This window comes from Micrasema longulum, unplaced genomic scaffold (assembly GCF_059751315.1).
Source record: "Micrasema longulum isolate JH-2025_06_02 unplaced genomic scaffold, ASM5975131v1 h1tg000014l, whole genome shotgun sequence".
Taxonomy (NCBI): domain Eukaryota; kingdom Metazoa; phylum Arthropoda; class Insecta; order Trichoptera; family Brachycentridae; genus Micrasema; species Micrasema longulum.
Window position 1 is genome coordinate 224,779 of NW_028277222.1, and position 21,751 is coordinate 246,529.

At 40.6% G+C, this 21,751-nt stretch overlaps 1 protein-coding gene across 1 annotated transcript in view; it reads left to right on the forward strand.

Moving 5' to 3' along the window:
• The window catches only part of LOC148285679 (twitchin-like), a 263,782-nt gene that overhangs the window by 217,678 nt on the left and 24,353 nt on the right, over positions 1-21,751 (forward strand). Inside the window, 20 exon segments of the mRNA XM_088239054.1 lie at positions 41-236; positions 616-855; positions 1,673-1,853; positions 2,408-2,552; positions 2,784-2,915; positions 3,143-3,291; positions 4,104-4,322; positions 5,035-5,271; positions 5,837-6,110; positions 6,506-6,666; positions 6,752-11,740; positions 12,568-12,735; positions 13,709-13,861; positions 14,887-15,036; positions 15,497-15,691; positions 17,187-17,391; positions 18,416-18,574; positions 19,745-19,946; positions 20,805-20,941; positions 21,465-21,674. Of these exon segments, the coding sequence (XP_088095180.1) occupies positions 41-236; positions 616-855; positions 1,673-1,853; positions 2,408-2,552; positions 2,784-2,915; positions 3,143-3,291; positions 4,104-4,322; positions 5,035-5,271; positions 5,837-6,110; positions 6,506-6,666; positions 6,752-11,740; positions 12,568-12,735; positions 13,709-13,861; positions 14,887-15,036; positions 15,497-15,691; positions 17,187-17,391; positions 18,416-18,574; positions 19,745-19,946; positions 20,805-20,941; positions 21,465-21,674 (8,502 nt within the window).

The following is a 21,751-nucleotide window of genomic DNA, read 5'->3' on the forward strand; positions in this document are numbered from 1 at the left end:
AATATGTTCGAGAAGGTAAAATACTATTATCTGTTTCCAGCCGTGGCCGACACCCCTGGCCAGCCGACACCTGATGACTGGTCGGCCAACCATGTGGACCTGAAGTGGGAGGCACCCATCTCAGATGGTGGCACTCCCATCATCGGGTATATCGTGGAAAAGAAGGACAAGTACAGCCCCATGTGGGAAAAGGCCTGCGAGACGCACACCGACAGCCCCACTGCCACAGTCAATGGGTAACTTAAGTTTATAAGATTTTTGCGCTCATTAAGATGGACAACTTCAACTTCTTCAATTGTTATTACCATTGTGGTGTTCAACTTCGATTCTTTCAATTTTCATGACTTTTAAAGGAAGACATCATTTTTTTCATTTATTATGGCCATTAAGATGGGTGACATCAACGTATTTGATTTTCATAGCCATCCAGATAGACATATAATATCAATATATTTTTTTAAAATTGCCATTTAAAGAGGTTACTTAAATTTATTTACAATACAAAACTGCTAAATGTACAAAAATAAGTACGGTATTCTATGCTCTTTACGGATAGGAAAACGATAATGACTTAATGATGAATAATAATGTACAATATATTGTTAACCGTTCCAGTTTGGTCGAGGGTAACGAGTACCAGTTCCGCGTGATCGCCCTCAACAAGGCCGGGCAGTCCAAGCCGTCAGAGCCGTCCAAGAACTTCATCGCCAAGCCGCGCTTCCTCGCGCCCAAGATTGACCGCAGGAACTTGAGGGATGTGACCTTGTCTGCGGGGTCCACACTCAAGTTTGATGCGGCCATCACTGGTGAACCTGCTCCAACCGTCGAATGGAAGTATCAGAACATGCCGCTCAGGTAAAATTATTATCACCATCTTTAGAAAAACAAATGTTTTGATATTCATTTTAATTTTTATTATATTATCTAGGTAAGCAATTGTAAAATCATCCAAAACAAGGCCTCTTCTTCTTCTTTCTGTACCATATTAGGTCCCCCCAACGTTGATCCCACCGGAACAGCCCCTCAACCCCGTCGCGCACTTTCGTCTGTCCAGTCGCGGATGTTCCTCAGCCAGGACATCTGTCGCCTTTCAACTCCACGCTTTTTCTCAATATTTTCCACCATAATTAGCTGTGGAAGCGCATATTTGCTTCCACGAATGACAGTAATTCTCTTTGGGTACTGACTCGTCTCAGCATCTCTGCGATGGTCACTTAATCTGTTCACGGGATTCTTAGCCTTCTCGGGTGAAGCCACATTTCAAAAGCCTTAAATTGGTTCACGGAGCTTACCTTAAGAGTCCATGTTTTATTCTCGTATGGCAGTATTGACCACCCATAGAACTCGATCATCTTATATCAGTTTTAAGTTCAGACTATCAGAGCGGAAGAATGATTTCATACCACTGAATGCAGATTATGCTATTTCGATTATGCATATAATTTCCCTATCTGCATCCAGATCAGAAGTGTTTTGAAGGACCCTAGAATATGCATTTATCAGCCTATTTGGTCCCACTGTTACCAATGTCAAAATTAAATAATCAAATAGAACCAAAATAAACATGTGTGTTTTCAATAACTATGATAAATACTACAAACTTCTACTACTTTATTTTAAATGTAATTTGTCTATAAAAACATAGCTTATTTCATGATTCCTATTCTTGCAGACCAACAAAGCAGATCCAGATCGACAACGTTGATTACAACACCAAGATGACCATCCGACCAGTGCAACGAGGAGACACGGGCGAGTACCAGGTGTCGGCTGTCAACTCCAGTGGACGTGACACTGTCACAATCATGGTGACTGTCACCGATAAGCCTGGCAAGCCAGAAGGACCATTGACGGTAAGGACTATTTTGCAATCAATAATACTTTTCCTATACAAATACTCAATAATAAATTACATGTAATTAAATAGACACATAACTAGCGCAACAAAAAGTTCATAACTACTGTTTAAAATTGAACCAGAAGTGTTTTCGACTCGATGGCTGTTCTCTGGTAATATCTTTAGTAATAAAATCGAATTGAGAAAAGTCCGCCTCGTGGTATAGTGGTGGTCATGTTTGCCTGCCATGCTAAAGGTTCTGGGTTTGATTCCTAGGAGGGTCGACATCAACTAGTTTACAAGGTGATTTACCACCGTAATATTTTACTGTCCCTCGACTGGTTCCTGAAGCGTAAGACTAATCACCTTACTTTCCTCTAACCCATGATCGCAATACACTGCATGTACTTTACTAATGCAGTATCCTATGCACCATCAGTTGTGGATTTCAGTATGATGATGATTACTAGAATTTTTTGTATGTGAAGCTCGAGTCTTGACCCTTGCAGTACACCAGAGTAAACCGATATTGATTTGCAAAAGACTCAATGATTTTTTTGTGTATTTTAGACGTCGGATGTCCACAAGGAAGGTTGCACACTGAAGTGGAAGCGACCAAAGGACGACGGTGGCACTCCCATCGAGTACTACCAGGTGGATAAACTGGATACGGAGAGTGGCTGCTGGGTGCCTTGCGCCAGATCTGCAGAGCCTAGTGAGTTGATTGCAATACACTTTATCAAATTATTTTAAAGACAATAAATGTACCCTTCTAAAATATCTTAATTAAAAGAGATCGCAAGTTATTCACCGAGAAAACAACGTATATAAAATATCAGAATTTTACGAGACTGCCAATTTTATACAATTTCAGAGTGTTACGAGATGTGACTGGTTGCATATAATTTCAGAGTGTGACGAGACTGATGATATTATACAATTTCAGAATGTGACGTGACTGGCCTTACTCCTAACAAGGAGTACAGGTTCAGGGTCTCAGCCGTCAACTCGGAAGGAGAATCCGAGCCACTCGTCACAGAAACAGCTATCGTGGCCAAGAATCCATTCGACGAGCCTGGTAAGTTGACGTTTATTAATTTTTACTAAAAACATTTACATTTCATAATGATAAGACCAAAATTGTCTTATGTAATTATATCATAATTTATTTGTCTTTTAAAGATCTGTTTGGCTCAGTTTATTTAGTTTCAAATTCACTGTATTTTGAGCTTGCGTGAAAAGCAACGCATTATTTTTTAATGTATGCATCTTTTAACATCATTCAATGTGAACTTTTTTGTGCAGGTGCTCCGGGAGTACCAAGCGTCGTGGACTGGGACAAGGACCATGTGGACCTCAAGTGGACTCCGCCAAGGGAAGATGGTGGGGCGCCCGTCACCGGGTACATTATTGAGAAGAAAGACAAATTCGGGCAGTGGGAGAAGGCCCTTGAAGTAAGTTGTAATACTTGTATGTTGTAAACATTAATTTCTTACGGTTCCTCAATTTAATGAAGTATATATCGTTGGTAATAATAAAACCCTCTAAATTGAATGCATTATTGCCTATGCTGAGAAAAATCCATTTGAATGTTTGACTCAAGAAGTCTTTTCCGGTCTTTCTAGTTAATATTTTGGTAACCCTGATCATTTTACCTTCATGTAACAAAAATGATCAAGGTACTCTGCGATTGGTGTACAAATGCCGTGATCTATGCACCATTAGGTGCGGAAAGGGAATTATTATGATTGTATTGATTTCCAGTATACGAGTAAGGATGTAAAATTTCGATAAAACAGTATTGTTGTTTTGGTTAAAATCCTAGTAGTTATTTTTAATATCATAATAAAACAACCTGAAAATGTGGCTTTTTGAAGATATTTCGCTTTGTGAAAACGTCATTCAAAAATTTGTTGTATCAAAGAAATTGTGACTTTGTGCGAATAAAAAAAATCATTATTTTTAGTCGAGTGTTTTAGCATTTTAGCTCCGTTAAATCGTTCGACTCTGGCACGGAAGTCTTCGGGTTCGATTCCCAGTGAGAACCAAAAAATTAAATATGATGTTTTCAAGTCTGGGTGTTTTGTGCTGTGATTTGCTACTGTAGTTGAGCATCCTAGCCTGTTGTATTGCAAAAAAAAATGTTCGAAATACAAAGTTTCAAGCATACAATGTACCACTCATCAGAGTTTTCTCACCTTTTTTAATGTCAATGACAGAAATTTGGAATCAAACTCTATCTCACAAGCGCTTATCTCTTCTCCAGGTGCCCGGGGACAAGCTAAACTGCACTGTTCCCGACCTCGTGGAGGGACAGACGTACGAGTTCCGGGTAAAGGCCGTCAACGCGGCTGGGCCCGGAGAGCCCAGTGACTCCACTCACCCCATCACCGCCAAGCCCAGGAATCTGGCGCCCAAGATCGACCGCACCAACCTGGAGAACATCAAGATCAGAATCGGACAGAAGTTTGGCTACGATGTCAAGGTGGGTTTTTTTTTCTTCTTCCTTGCTACATACCTATGTGGTCTGTTCTCCAGAGGGTTCCTCCTTCTGAGGGGTTTTGTCCCAGCAGTTCTTCCATCTTTTGGGAGATCTGCTGGGTGAGGGTGAGGCTGATTATGCAGTACAATATAAGAGAGTCTGGCCCCAATTATGAACGCTATCTTTATCTGTATATATCGAGACGGTAAATTTAACTTCTGTACTATCTATATCTTACCTCGGTATGTTCTACCTACTTGTCATATCGACATCATATGATCAAAACAAACCAATGAATGAGCGCAAAAATCAGTTCGCGTTCCTTACTTCATTAACATTTAAAATAGTTCTCATTTATATTTTTAATAGGCTTCTGTGATAGAAAGTGCCCACTTTGAAGCGATTATGAACTCCAATAAATCCCAACCCAAGCATCAAAAGCTCGCTTGAATTATGTGACTTTTAACCATTGCCAAAACGAAGTGCTTCACGATATAAATTCCCTTCTTGGAAATGTTTTCCCTCTCTGTTGCAATAAACTTAGATTATATTTTTATACTTTTCTAAGACCAGTTGGTTAAATCTTTTTTTTAACCAAATCTTTTTCTTGTCTACAAATATGTATTGCTTTTACCGATGAGCCTGCCATAGCGCATTTATTAAGTCGAAGAAAGTTTCGCTGCGCAACAGCTCATTTTTCCTTTCCATTTTACAGGTGTCCGGCGAGCCAATGCCAGAGACCAAGTGGTTCCTTGCCAAGAAGGAAGTCAAATCTGGCGGAGAAGTCAAGGTTCAGCACTCTGACTACAACACCAAGCTGAACTGCAAGGCGGCTACGCGCGCCGACAGCGGCCGCTACACCATCACGGCCGAGAACGCCAACGGCAAGGACATCGCTGAGGTCGAGGTCATCGTGCTCAGCGCGCCGAGCCCGCCCGGCGGACCACTCAAAGTAAGGGAACATTTCGCTAGATTCACCTTTCACATATTTTTTTTTTTTAATTATTTGACACTTTATATACATGTACAATATAGCCTTAACCACGCTTGCCTATTTTACAAGGCATCAGGTTCTCGACGTCTTGGACGTCCACTGCTGGTCCACCCAAACCGTTCAGTTTAAGAAGATAACAAGTACATGGACAAATTGAATCTTACGATTTTTAGCAAAATTAAAAACAAAGATTGACAAAAATATATATATATGAACACTACACTATGAAGAAGAGTAAAGAGGGGATCCGTACAATATTTTTTCCGCGCGAAAGAAAACATTTTTTAAATCCAATTTCCCGTTCGAAGTTCCACGTTGACTTAGGCAGTATGTATTATAAATAAATAAATATTATTCTACTTAGTTGGGTGATAACCAACCCCTACAGTATTGACTAGGAGCGAAGAAGAGTACATGTCCCTGTCTAAATCTAGTTTTACAGAGGGCTACATTGATTTTAAGGATAAGCCTCTGACTGGTCTAATGTATGTATATTGAGGTCCTGATTGTCTGTAATCCCCAGGTGTCGGACATCCACGCTAATGGCGCCAAGCTGTCGTGGAACCCGCCCGCGGACGATGGCGGCCAGCCCGTGGACAAGTACGTCGTGGAGCGCATGGACGAGGCCACCGGCCGCTGGGTGCCGGCCGGCGAGACGGACGGTCCCGCGACGAGCCTCGCCATCGACGGCCTGCAGCCCGGTCACAAGTACAAGTTCCGGGTACGCGCGGTCAACCGGCAGGGCAAGTCAGAGCCGTTGACCACGTCGCAAGCCATCGAGGCCAAGAACCCATACGGTGAGTTGCCGAATACCCCCTATGAAATATGAGTAAATTAATATTAAGTTTTTTCATGCGTTGCTAGTAGATGAAATAATTCAGTCAGATGAATCTCTCCCACATCAATAAAGATTTCAGCTCTTTTCCCTCACAAGTCAACTTAATTAATATGAATGTTCAAACACAGGCAGAATGGTTAATCACCCTGCTTAATGTTTAATGTAAATGCTAGTTTTTTTTTTTTCTATTTTTCTTTTTGAGCCATGTTTAAACTCGATAATTGAACAGTCAGTGTTCTTGACCCGCCCTAGCATTGGTGTTAAAATTGTCACAAACTCACAAAAATTATTGTTCTTCTAGGATATAATTTTAAGGATTGTTTGAATCATCTATCATGTCATGTTACTCTTCAGATGCTGCTGGCAAGCCTGGTACACCAGTTGTTGCTGACTTCGACAAGGACTTTGTGGAACTCAAGTGGGACCGACCACAGACAGATGGTGGTTCTCCCATCACTGGATATGTTATTGAAAAGAAGGACAAGTTTTCACCAGACTGGGAAGAATGTGCTCAGGTAAACTATCTATCGAATCTGAAACTCAAAAGAATAACTGTTTTATCTCAATTCTTTGATGTTCACACGATTTTTACTATTACAGGTTGATGGAGATGTCACTAGTGGAAAGGTTAACGATCTCATCGAGGGAACTCAGTACGAGTTCCGTGTCCGAGCTGTCAACAAGGCCGGAAAGGGAGAACCAAGTGATGCTTCCAACATGCACCTTGCCAGAGCTAAGAACCAAGCTCCCAAGATCGACAGGAACTTCATGTATAATATCAAGATTAGAGCTGGGCAGAACTTTGACCTAGATGTACCTGTCTCTGGTGAACCAATGGCAACCAAGGAATGGTTCCACGATGATAATATCATCGTCAATACCGACAGGATTAAGATCACAAATGAGTACTATTCCACAAAGTTCAAGCTTGTGGACGCTAAGAGAACTGACTCCGGAGTATACAAACTCAGAGCTAAGAATATCAACGGAGTTGACACAGCTACTTTGAATGTCGTCATTCTCGATCTTCCTCTTCCTCCGGAAGGCCCGCTCAAGGCTGATAACATCACCAAGTCTGGGTGCAACCTCTACTGGAAACCACCCAAGGACGATGGTGGCAGTGATATTTCTGGATACGTTGTTGAAAAAATGGATTCAGAAAATATGAGGTGGGTGCCAGTGGGAGAAGTTCAGGGATGTACCATCCGTGCAGATCACTTGATCGAGGGACACGACTACAACTTCCGTGTGAGGGCAGTCAACAAACAAGGAGAATCCCTTCCCCTTCTGGGACATGAGCCTGTCACAGCTAAAGATCCCTACAATACTCCAGATAAACCTGGAACTCCTGTTGTCAAGGACTGGGATAAGGATCACATGGATCTTGAATGGGTTCCACCAAAGAAGGATGGCGGATCTCCTATCACTGGATATATTATCGAGGCCAAAACCAAGTATGGATCATGGGAAAAAGCTGCTATGACAAATGGACCACAGACAACCGCTACTGTTCCTGGGCTCATCGAAGGAGAGGAGTATGAATTCAGGGTTATTGCAGTTAACAAAGCTGGACCTGGTGAACCTAGCGAGGGATCTATGTCCCAGATAGCTAAGGCTCGCTTCTGCGCTCCTCACTTTGACAAGATGCTTCTCAAGGACCTTACAGTCAAGGCTGGACAGCGTATTGCTTATGAAATTCCTATCGAAGCATCGCCTAAGCCTACAGCTGAATGGCAAATTAACGGAAAAGTGGTACAGCCCTCAGACCACGTGGACATGCAAGTGTTTATGAACAAAGTCACTTTCGATATTCCATTCTCAACTCGTGCTGATGGAGGCTCTTACAAACTCACTCTCAAGAATGACCTGGGAGTGTGCAGCGCCACCGCTCTGGTCACTGTATTGGACAAACCAACCAAACCGGAAAAGCCACTTCTTGTATCCGAGGTTACAAAAGAAAGCTGCCAACTCACTTGGCGTCTGCCCAAGGATGATGGTGGTTCTCCTATTCTCCACTATGTTATTGAAAAGATGGATCTTTCAAGGGGTATTTGGTCTGATGCTGGAATGAGTACTTCATTGACTCACCAAGTTACCAGACTCATTCACATGAAGGATTACCTATTCAGGGTGAGCGCAGTCAACGCTATTGGACAGTCAGAGCCACTCGAACTGGATAAGAGCATTTGTGCAAAGAACGAATTCGATGAGCCGTCCGCTCCTGGTAAACCTGACATCATGGACTGGGGCAAGGATCATGTTGACTTGCAATGGGAAGCTCCCAAGTCTGATGGTGGCTCTCCCGTCACTGGATACATCATCCAGAAGAAGGAGAAGGGTAGCCCGTACTGGGTGAATGCCGTTCATGTACCACCAAAACAGACCAATGCCACTGTTCCAGATCTGACTGAAGGACAAGATTACGAGTTCAGAGTTGTCGCCGTCAATACAGCTGGACACAGCGAGCCTAGCGAGGCTTCTGACATCGTAACTTGTAAGGAGAGATACTTGGCTCCCAAGATTAAAACACCTCTCCGTGAAATTCGTATCAAGGCTGGACTTATTTTCCACGTTGATATTGATTTTATTGGAGAACCAACACCCGAGGTTATCTGGACCAACACTGGCAAACCGATTCTCACTAATGAGAGGACAACTCTCACATCCATTGGACACCACACCATTGTCCATACCGTTAACTGTAAGAGGAGTGATGCTGGATTATACCACTTGCTTCTGAGAAACAGTTCTGGAATGGATGAGGGAAGCTTCGATGTTATTGTCTTGGATGTTCCCGCACCACCAGAAGGTCCTCTGGAATATGAAGAAATTACCGCCCAATCGGTTACTTTGTCCTGGAAACCACCAAAGGACAATGGCGGTAGTGAACTTACTGGATATGTTATTGAGAAACGTGATCTTACTCATGGAGGTGGCTGGGTGCCGGCTGTTGCCTACGTTAATCCCAAATACAATCATGCTACAGTTCCGAGACTAATTGAGGGAACTAAGTACGAATTCAGAGTGTCCGCAGAAAATTTGCAAGGCAGGTCTGAGCCACTCAACACTGAAAAACCTGTTATTGCCAAGAACCAATACGATGTTCCCGGAAAGCCTGGAAAACCAGAACTCCTTTCTTCAGACAAGGACCACATCAAGGTTAAATGGTCACCACCCATTTCAAATGGAGGGTCCAACATTATTGGCTACGATGTGGAGAGGAGAGATAAGGCTACCGGCAGGTGGATCAAGCTCAATAAGGATCCTATCAGAAATAACGAGTATAACGATGATAGGGTTCAAGAAGGTCATCAATACGAATACAGAGTATCTGCAGTCAATGCTGCTGGCCCTGGTAAGCCTTCTGACCCATCAAATATCTTGACAGCTAAACCGATGAAGGAGAAACCGAAACTTTGGCTGGATGGACTTATTGGACGCAGAATCAAGGTACGCGCTGGAGAGCCTATTAATGTTACTATCCCAATTACTGGAGCTCCTACACCCAAAATCGCTTGGACAAAGGGATCTATTCCTCTGTTGTCGGATCATAGGATATCTTCCGAGACTGCCAATGATCAAACAAAGCTGTGTATCGAGAAATCCACTCGTGATGACTCTGGTAAATATACTATCACAGCTTCCAATGAACATGGAAAGGATTCAGCCGATATTGAAGTTATTGTTGTGGACAAACCTGGAATGCCCAAAGGACCACTTACTTACAGCTCAATTACTCAAGATTCAGTCAGTCTTGCCTGGTCTCCGCCCACAGACGATGGTGGCAGTGAGATTACCGGATATGTTGTCGAAATGTCCGATTATGGTGTAGACAATTGGCACGCTGTTGCTGGATTCTGCCCCAAATGCGCGTTCACAGTTAAGAACCTGGTTGAAGGAAAAAAATACAACTTCAGAGTTCGAGCTGAAAACATTTACGGACTTTCAGAACCTCTGGATGGTAAGGCTGTTATTGCCAAGTCACCGTTTGATCCTCCAGATGAGCCAAGCAAACCAGACATTACTGCTTACAGCTCAAGCAGCTGCTCACTGGAATGGAAACCACCAGTAAACTGTGGTGGAAAGCCAATCACTGGATATTATGTCGAAAAACGTGAACGAGGCGGTGAATGGTTGAGGGTTAACAACTACCCTACTCCTAATACTTGTTTTACAGCTCAAGACTTGCGCGAAGGGTTGAGGTACGAATTTAGGGTCATTGCTGTCAATGAAGCTGGACCAGGCAAACCCAGCAAGCCTTCTGAACCAATTGTTGCTCAAACACAGAGATTGCGTCCAGATGCCCCAGATGCACCGAAACCAGACCGTATCACAAAAGATTCTGTCACTCTCTCCTGGAGGGCCCCAAGAAGCGACGGTGGAGCTAAAATCAAGGGATATATTGTACAAAAGAAGAACAAGAAAGACAAGGACTGGTCAGATTGTAACGATACTCCGGTCAATGCTCTTATTTACACCGTTCCCAAGCTCAAGGAAGGAGATGAGTACCAGTTCAGGATCATTGCTGTTAATGATATTGGCAACTCTGAACCTAGCAAGCCGACTTCCGATATCGTCATCGAAGAACAGCCCAACAAACCTCGCATGGACTTGGGAGGAGTTCGCGATATCACAGTCAGAGCTGGAGAAGATTTCAGCATTCACGTTCCTTATGTCGGCTTCCCACAACCAACTGCGTCGTGGTTTGCCGATGATAACATTTTGGATGTTGAAGCTGATAAGAGAATATTCCAAAAGATTACTCCGGATTCGGCCTCCCTTGTCGTGCAAAACTCTAAGAGGACTGACGCAGGACAATACAGGCTGCAACTGCGCAATCCTTCTGGATACGATACTGCTACGATCAATGTCCGCGTATTGGATAGACCTGCCAAACCTGAGAATCTACGCGCTGACGAGTTCGAAGGCGAAGCTCTCACACTGTACTGGACTCCTCCTAAAGATAACGGAGGTGGTGAAATCACCAACTACGTTGTTGAAAAGAGAGAAGCTCGCACACCAAACTGGACCAAGGTATCGGGCTACGTTACAACACCATTCTTGCGCGTCAAGAACTTGAATGTAGGACGCGAATACGACTTCCGAGTAATGGCGGAGAACCAGTATGGACAATCTGATCCAGCTCAAACTACCAACCCAATCAAGGCGAGGCATCCGTTCGATCCTCCTGGCGCTCCCGGAGCGCCACGGTCGGTCGAAACAACGGAATCGTCCATCACCATCACATGGGCCAAGCCTCGTCACGATGGCGGATCTCCGATCACCGGATACGTCATCGAAAAGCGTCTAATCAGCGGAGATAGCTGGACCAAGGCGTCTCACGCTCACGTTCCCGACACGACATTCAAAGTAATGGGACTAATTGAAAACCACGAGTACGAGTTCAGAGTGGCGGCCATCAATGCGGCCGGTCAGGGCCCGTACTCTCAGAGCTCTGACATCATTGTGTGCCGCGCTCCATCCAACGCGCCCAAGATCACGAGTGATCTGAACATCCGAGACATCACAGTCATCGCTGGGGAAGAACTGAAGATCACCGTTCCATTCACTGGCAACCCAAGACCAAAGGTAAGCTATTTCTGCATTCATTTTTTTTGTCATTCATGAAAATGGTTTTAAAAAGTAAAAATAAAATTACATAAGGTATATTTATACATTTAGTTCTGACTTAAAGGAAACTTCTAATCAGTCAAAACCAGAAACAAAAGAAACCAAAACAAAACATGTCACATAAACAAAATTTTATGTAATCTCTCACTCCAATTCCAGATTCTTAAAGTATCGGGCTATTAGGTAGGGGGCGAGCCCTCTAACATCCTCAGGTTAAACCAGTGATCCTCGAGAATGCGCCTTCTTTTGTGATTTAAACCATCACATTCACATACAGTATGCAAAGGTGTTTCCTCATCTGCACTGCAGAACCTACATAAAAAAGTTTTAAAATGTTTCTTTCTAGCAAGTTCCTTATTCAATCTGCATTACCCTCACTTAGTTTCAGCTAAGTTAAAAAAACAGACCTTTGCATGTTCCCCTAATAACTTCATCGTGTGGTGTTGACTAAGTACTTTTTGCCAGAGCTTTGTGCTCTGCTTCTGGGCCCATGACCTTAGTTCAACTATTAGGAGCACACTTGGGCAACCCACATTAGGGCTCTGGGCCTATCAAAGCTGCCTCAGTCCCCAGTCTTGCCAATTCATCAGCTGCTTTGTTACCGTACCGTGAATAATACTGAACACAAATTCGTTCACTTTAATAGTTCACTGAATGAAAAAATAGCAAAGAAATTAAAACAGCGGAATAAAAATGACATGATTATTATTACATATTTAAACATTCGTGATTCGCGTATATTTATTTTGAATCCTTCACATTGTCAACTGTGCATTTGTTGTTAGGTGGGTTGGAACGTGAACAACGAGGACTTGTTCCCCGATGACAGGATCAAGTTCACCACCACAGACACGGAGACGGTGTTCCTGAACAAGTGCGCCAAGAGGAGCGATACCGGCGGATACACCATCATTCTCACCAACAATGTGGGGTCGGACAGCGCAAGCTGCAAGGTAAAAACTACATGACATTCCATCACATCGAATTTTAGTTCTTCCATCTTTTATAGTAGGTGAAAATTTTAAATGATATAAAGCAGGTCATGCGCCAGATTGCCGATTTTCTTTAGAGTTGCGGACCAGAGTATCAAAATAACCATCCACACATGCATAGCACATAGTTTATAATTCATGCATTTTCTGTGTTATAAAACTATTATTTGTAAATAGAAGAAAGTGCATTTTATATTATTTCTTGATTTAAAAGCACGTTTATCTCAATTTTAAAGTGAATTTTGCGAGTCTGTTAGTTTATTGTGTATAAAGATTTTTTTTCTTGAAGTTGCCTAAAATTTCTTGGCTTTATAGGAACTGCCATAAAAACACCTAGCTGCATAAAAAAGATTAAAACATACAAAATAAAAAATTATAACATAAATATAATTTTCCCATCACCATCTGAACATCATGCAGCACTATGCGTGTACCATATTATGATTAATAATGAATTAATTTATGCAATGTCTTGCAGCAGTCTCCTGCAATGGTCTCTTCTCCTAGACTATATCCAATTTGGAGTATTTCTCCTCAGTAATATTAAGAAAAACCATTATTTTTTTTATTTTCCATCTGTTGAATAATTTACTCCTTGTTACTGCGATTTGAAGCAATACAAGTATCATAAAACAAACACAAATATACTTTTGAGTGTCCATTTCAAGGAAAAAAAAATCAAGAATTTTTTCAGGCCAAGTGCAAATATTAATAATTAAGGACTCTCTTCCCTCCTTGCAAAAAATATGTTTTATTATTGTGATCACATCTGAAATTCAACTAGAAACCTCTATATAATCACGAAACAAGCGTCTAATCGATATTACACTAGATGAATGCCTGAAAAAAAGAGTTTTTTCCATCAATTACTAAGCTTACTCTGGTATACCTCAGGGCACTTAACTATATCTTTCATTATTTTATTTTCTTCTAGGTTTTGGTTGTGGACAGGCCTTCACCGCCGGTCGGACCACTGGAGGTGACTGACATCACCCCAGACACGTGCACTCTAAGCTGGAAGGCTCCTCTGGACGATGGTGGTTCTCCTATCACCAATTACGTTGTGGAAAAGACAGACAACAATGGAGTGAGTGCAAATCCTTTCTGATACTGGGTCAACTTGAAATATTTGGTTACGATTTCCACTGTATCTATGAAAAATATGACATGATTATCAAGCAATTTCTTTTTTTTCCAATAATGTGGATGCCCTAACTTCGCTCAAATTGTTAATTAATGTAGTAATTTTAAGTATTATTTCGTTAAGTGATTAAAAATAATCTAATAGTGAAATGGTAGTTATATAATAGACACACAAATTTCTTGAAACGAACATGAAAAATTAATGGAATCGGCTGTATTGATTTTGTCCATATGCTCTGTAGCTGCAGTACATATGGTAATCTAGTTTATGTCTTTAAATTAAATTTGTTTTCAAAAATTTATACGCAAAGGTAAAGTCAATGTTAAATAACTTACAAATACTTTTAGAATTAGAATTAATATTAAAATTATTAATTCTAAAATTTCACAGAATTTTGAATCATCAAAGTCGACTTAAATTCAAAGACTCCCATTACTATGCTTACACTGGTGTACATCAGGGCATTAAACTGTACCCTTCATTATTTCATTTTCTTTTCTACGTTTTGGTCTCTCTTCAAGGCAAAATCACATAATTTAATTTTATAAAGGGCAGTAGACAATTACTATTATGAAATGGAAAAAAAATATCAAGAAAAAAAATCAAAACCTAAGGACATACATATATATTAAATAATTTATAAATATAATGTAGTATATTAATTCCCATTGAGGAATACATTATAACCAAAGCATGTATATTTTTGTCAATTTAATACTTAATAAATAAAAAATAAATAAACAATGCTGTGATTTAAGCATACATGAGATTATGCTGGTGTACACCATTTTAAGATTTAAAACTAAAATATTTCATAGCTCCTCAAATAACCACATTAATTACTAGACGTGGTTATCTTAATTTATAATAATAATAATTTAATTTTGGAAACTTCCATAGTTCTTATGATTATCTTCTTCAATGGACCTGGCGGTTTTTATTTTTTATGTAAAATATTCTAATTCTAGATCTGGACAAAGATATCATCGTTTGTACGCAACTGTCACTACAATGTGATGAGCTTGGAGGCCAACAAGAAATACTACTTCAGGGTCCGAGCGGAGAACCAGTACGGAGTATCTGATCCTCTTGCTCTGGAAGATCCTGTTATTGCCAAGGTAATTAAATAAATCATAACATCTGTATTGTTTAAAAAGCCTTAGATTTTTTAAAAGTGTACATCAATGTACCTCACGGTAATTTCCGTACCTATACGGTCCTCTCCTCTGCCAAGGATCTTTAGAACATTTAGTGAAATCTCCCTAAATAGCATATGTTCCTACAGCAAAGATAAGAATTCAAGAAGCAAACATGATCTAGTCTGCCTAGATCATGCTACATTACCATACCTGTTCTAATTTAAAGTAGTTTCTAAGATTGTTTAAAATGTTTATGTTAAGTTCAATCATATCTTTAATGCCAATCCATAAGGGTTTTCGAAAGCCTATCGATTGGCTTTAAAAAAAGTTACAAGGCCTTAAAATAATACAGTTTTTGGTCAAATTTTAAGATTTGGTTCGACTTTAGGCATGAAAACTTTGTTGTTTAATGAGTATTAATCGACTACTTTATTTCCAGTTCTCGTTCACGGTGCCCGATGCTCCCGGCACTCCTCGCGTGGGAGAATGGGAGAGCGGCACGGCCCCCGTCACCTGGGATAGGCCGCGTCACGACGGGGGCTCCAGGATCCAGGGCTACCGAGTGGAGTACCGCGACGTGCAGGACGGGGTGTGGCAGGCCAGCGACTACCTGGTCAAGGACAACACCTACCAGGTACGGAGTCTGGGATAGGGTGGGAGAGGGATCGGCATCCGTTACCCTTTTACCAACTCACTTATAATGGCCTAGCCTCTAGCTTTTAGTATCAGAGTTGACATGCTATGACATTTTGGGTGACACACATCGTTTAGAGACGATCTGCATATTTGTGAGACTCTATTCGCGGTGTTGAATAATGTTAAAACAAATAAAAAGAAACTGACTAGCCGGTGAAGTTTGTAATAATTTTTTGTGTTAAAAATGTGCAAAACATCAACCTTCTATCGACTGCAATTTAGCAACAAAAAAGTCGACAATTATGGCTACTCTTTAGTAAAAATTCTTAATAAGAAAATCGAGTGGAGATATGGCTGCCTTATTGTGTACTGGTTAGCGCATTCGCCTACCATACTTGAGGTCCCGGGTTTTATTTCTGGAAAGGTCGACCTTAAATACAAATATTTTATACCCGCCAGAGATGGCTCCGATTAGACTCAGTAGTATTAAAATTATTAATTATCTGTGGTGTGCTAGGATATATTGAATTATAATTGAATGAAATCATAAAAAAATCAAACACATGATTTTACTACACTACACATACAGTCGAACTTGGTTATTACGAGGAAGATGGGACTGATTGAATATGCTCGTTATAAACGTTACTCGTTATACCAGAGATACGTTTTTTTTATCATCGTTATTTAACAATCGCTATTGCACGTTGTCACTAAGTAAACAAGTAAGTATGGTAAATATTAATGGAAAATCCTGCGTTTCTTCGGGTACAAAACCATTGGAGCAATGCGTTATCAACTTCTCTAGTGATATTCTTTTCAAATGCAGACAAATAAATATCCCTATTTGTCCACAATGCTGACACTGTGGGTGAAGATAGAGAAAAATTTGTACACAAGTTCGATTTCACGAATAATTGCCACTTTTTCACGAATTGAGAGACACTTCCTCTTGTTAGTGGACATTTTTATAATTCAGGGGTTAAGTTTTAACTGATCTGGTCTAGAACTCATTTGACATCACCCACTTGTTATGTGTATTGTGTATTGAAATAAGCATAGAACACTGAAAAATAAAAACCCGTAAAAACCCCCGAAACAAGCGTGTCATTCATAAATGTCAAAAGCATCTGTAAATTGTAGCAATCTGCCGAACCGGCACTTACTAAGTTCACAAAGCCTGGATTTTTTAAAAACCATGTGTGTTCATTTTTCAATATTGTCGGCAAAAAATTCAATCAGGTACTTAGACACTTACATAGCTATCATAAACATAATCCGATCCCAACGCCCGGCGGTGTTTATCCTTTACGTTAGCCGAACGTTTGGATTTTATCACTTAAGTTTTAATTTCGAGAATGATGTTTTTAACAATTGAAGGTTTTTTGTGTAATTTTTTTACAGTATTTTGTTACAATGGCTCGATATAAACGCTGCATTTAGCGTATCAATCCAGTGTCCCGTATCCAAATTACGAATGCTTCTCCTTACAGGTGTACAACCTGGAGCCGGGCCACGAGTACGAGTTCCGCGTGAAGGCCAAGAACGCCGCCGGCTTCTCGAAGTACTCGGCCAACTCCGCCAAGTATCACGTGCGCGCCCGCTGCACGCCGCCCTCGCCGCCCGGCACGCCCAAGGTGCTCAAGGTCGGCCGCAACTACGTCGACCTCAAGTGGGAGGCGCCCGCTTCCGATGGAGGTAACTCTCTCTCCAAACTACTAACAGCCAGGGGTGTTTGGATATCTCTGTCCAGCCTCCGGAACAACTAGCAACCGGTAGCTTAATCACAAATAACTATCGACGTGCTCAAAAACATGTTAAGCGTTTGAGCGATCACAATTAACAATAATGAACATGCTTAAGTTATCGCAGTCATAGGTCGACGCTCGTGTAATCTCTAAGTCAACGCTCTTGTCGGTTTGTTTTTTGTTTTTCTCGTAAATAAAAACAGTTCATTGGTGAAAAATCGGCGTTTACTATAAAAATAATACAAAAATAGTAAGGAGTATCTAATACAAAAAAGTGAAAATAAAATAACAATTACTATGGCGACGTCTTTTCTTGCCATTTGGCTTGCCAACCGCCGGCTAAATGCAATAAATAGCATGATAAATAATAAATAAATAAATAACAATAGCAGTGAAAATCAAATATGTGATTGCGCAGCAGGATTATACGTCGCGAAACGTAAATATTTTGACATTTAATATCAAGTGTTCACGGATGATGCATTGTAATTACGAATACGACAAACAACCATGGTGAGAAATTGTTATCACGTCGCTTATAAGCACGTCGATAGTTATTTGTGATTGAGCTAGAGAGATGGTTAAATAACTCTATCTGTACTAGCAACAACCAGATGTGGTTAGATAATTCTCTCTACACTATTAACAAACAGAAATGGTTGGATAATTCTTTCCAGCACTTCTAAGAACCGAAGGTTGTTCGATAACTTTTTTTAATACTGCTATCAAACAGAGATGGTTAGATAACTCTCTCTTCACTTCTAACAACTAGAGGTGGTTGGATGAAGAAAAGTCAAATCCGTAATATTTTCTGCGGTTTTCTGTGTGAACAACCTGATTTTGTCTCATATTTCCGGAAATAAGCAGTTCAGTAGCATTGATGAATGAATACATTGTGAATTTTGAACATGGCTACTTGAATTAGTCAACTATTATTCTCGTTGGTCTACAATTGATTTGTTTAAACTATCCAGGCTCCCGCATCACCGGATACATCGTGGAGAAACGCGATGTCGGCGGCGCCCTGTGGGTGAAGTGCAATGACTACAACGTCATGGATCTCGACTATACCGTCATGAATCTGATCGAGAAGGCGGACTATGAGTTCAGAGTCATCGCCGTCAATGCCGCTGGTATTTATTACTTTTACTATTTGGAACTCATTTACATTCAATGTTTGTAAAGTATTATTTCAAAACCTTGTAAAAAAAATTAGTTGAAAATAGATTCTTCCGGCGTAGCAGTTATTATTTTTAAGTAATTAGATTTGTTCCTTCCTTAATATGTTCGATTCTTAACATTCTAATTTTAAATTACTCCAATTAAGTTAGTATCTCTGTCACGTTATTCTCTTGACTTCTTTCTTTATAGGCATTTTAATCCTAATCTTTTCTTATCCTCAACATCCTTCCTGACGCCTTGGCAACGTAATTATTTTTTTGTAACATACTCGTATTGTTTTACCTGATCAAATATCAAAGACTGTTGTTATATTTTCAGTGCCATTCAGATGCACTATAAAATTTTCTGGGTTGTTATGCTGTGTGTCATTCGTGCTATTTACAATGTTTGGGATCGCATTACAGCGTCCATCATCGGGGTTAATGTTATTTGTGTACTCTTTTACCATTCGAGTTTGGTGACTCTTTAGTTTCCCTAAGAGTATCGGCTCGAAGGTAAACTTATGCCCTGTAGCTATGTGTTGTTTGGCCGAAGCCAATAATTGGACTCATACATTACTATTATTATGAGAAATGTTTACAATCTTCTGTGGTTTTACCAAATAAATAAGGCTGTAATAAGTCAGGCTAAAAAGTAATGCACACATGTTGAACATGAACAAAAACAAGTAGCTAGATCAGGCAAAAAATAAATTAAAGTAAAAAACTTGAGCTTCAAAATTATCGTTTCGTACTTCCGCTCTGAACACACTGGATGAATTGCCTTTAAGTCTATGCCTTCAAATCTACTCGTGCTTATAGAGGGAGAATGTAACTTCCACTTGCCATCTAGCGCGCTTCTGAAGGTCATTTCCGTCGTGTTCTACAACCATGTCTGCATTAGTTTTTATCCTACCTTCGTATAATTTCTTCTTGCCACAGGATAACTCCTCCAGCTACAGTTTACACAATTCCTCCTTACTACAGTATAATTATTGCTGCTGACTATGGTATAATCATTGCTCTTTGCTACAGCGCCACAATCGCTCCTCGCTACAGTACAATCCCTCCTCCTTACAGTACAATTCCTCTTCGCTGCAGTATCTTCCTCATTACCGTAAACTTTGGTTGTTTCCTCCTCAGGCAAGTCGGAGCCGTCATCGTGCACGATGCCAGTGAAGATCTGCGAGGTGCTCGGTGGCACCAAGCCCGAGTGGGTGAAGCCCATGACCAACTTGACCATCCCGCTGGGAAAGGCTTGCACCATCGAGTGCTCGGCCACCGGCAATCCCACGCCCTCTGGACGCTGGCTCCGTAATGGCAGAGAGATCATCATGGGCACCAGGTCTGAGATCAACACTTATTTAGTTATTTATTATGTCTATACGGATACCAATGTTAGTAATATAACGAGTAGTTTAATATCATAAAGGTCCGATTCCAAACTAATTCTATACAGATAGTTGGGTAAATATCTCAGGAAGAGTGATTGAAATCTCAAATTGAAATTTTTAAAAACCCCATGAAAAATTAATTCAGGAACTTAACGTAAAAACGCGTCTTTTCTGTCATTCTCCGTGCGTCTGTTACAGACATTTTATTTTTAAAAATTCATAATCCCTTATAAAATAAGTTATACAATACTCTAAATGCATTAAAACCACTTCACAGTTATTCAATCAAACTTTGTGAATATTTCGAAATGGCTGAGTCGCGTGTCTTCAAAGAAATTTGTGTTAACACGGCCGGTGGCAGCGAAGCTCTATTTTCCCGACTGTCAACAATTTGACATCTGTGCTAGGTGATCAGAATTTCAGGTGTTTTGATGGTTTGTTGTTTACGTATAATAAATGCATATTCACCTTTTGCATTGTCTTAACCAAATCTAACTGTCACCTGACCTACTATCGTCAGGTGACAGTGAGATTTGCTTCCTTGGCTCAATACTTTAAAGACCTAAAGCTGGAGGAAATTCAGCCGTAGATATGAAAGCACTCGCTCTTCACTCAATAGCCCGGCTCTTTAAAGCCATTTAATGGCTGAGAATCAATTTATGGGGATCCATCATAGTAGATCTGCATAGGTTGCAGTGACATCAGGAGCTTACTTAATACTTACAAGTTCAAGTATAAGATCAAAGGGTGTGTACCCAATGATTCTAATATCAATTCTGAATTAGTTCAAGCTGTTTCTTTTTGTGTAGGTTCATCGCTGAAAACAAGGATGGTGTTCTTCGGTTAAATATTACCGAGGCCCGGGAACAAGACGAAGGAGATTACACTTGCGAAGCCATCAACACCATTGGCTTCATCTACAGCACTGGACATGTCAAGATTGGAAGTAAGTATTGGGAATTTTACTGTGTTTAGGCGGATGAATAATATAGTTATGTGTTTGAAATAGAACCAAAATCCTTTTTGACTCAAAGGCTGCTCTCAAATGAATATCCTGAATAAGGAAATCGAATAGAGATAGGTTCAATTTGTGAAGTGGTTGGCGCGTTTGCCTACCATTCTTGATGTCCTAGAGTTGATTTTGATGAAAACTGGAATATGTATTGAATTGTTCCTGGACTGGCACATTCATAAAGCATATGACTGATTATCTTACTTTCCATGTAAAAAAATTATCAAGATACGCTGCAATTGGAGTGCCGATGCAGTGCCCTATGCACCGCTAGATATGTATAGCACGTCCAAAATACTGATTCTATTTTAAAAACAGATTCTTCGTTCCACCCTGATATGGGAAAATGACATCAAATAGTAAAAATAAAATTGTCCCAACATGCAAGCCTTGCGGAATGCCAGTAGTATGTCACAGTAGTTATTAGAGTATTAAATGACAAAATATCTTTTCCCAGCTCCGCCTCGCATCAACCGCATGCCTGGTGACCAAAACCTGCCAGAACACGACAATACCAAGATCAAGATCATGTACTCCGGAGACCAGCCCATGGATGTCATCCTCAATAAGGATGGCCACAAAATCACCGAGTCTCCGCACATCAAGTACACCGTCTTTGACGACTACATCATGATCTTTATCAAGGACATCTCACAGGAAGATGCTGGTAAGATATTTGAGACTTACAGTAACAAAAGCAAACAAAATAATTTAACTAGTTTTTGCCCGTGGCTTTGCTCGCGT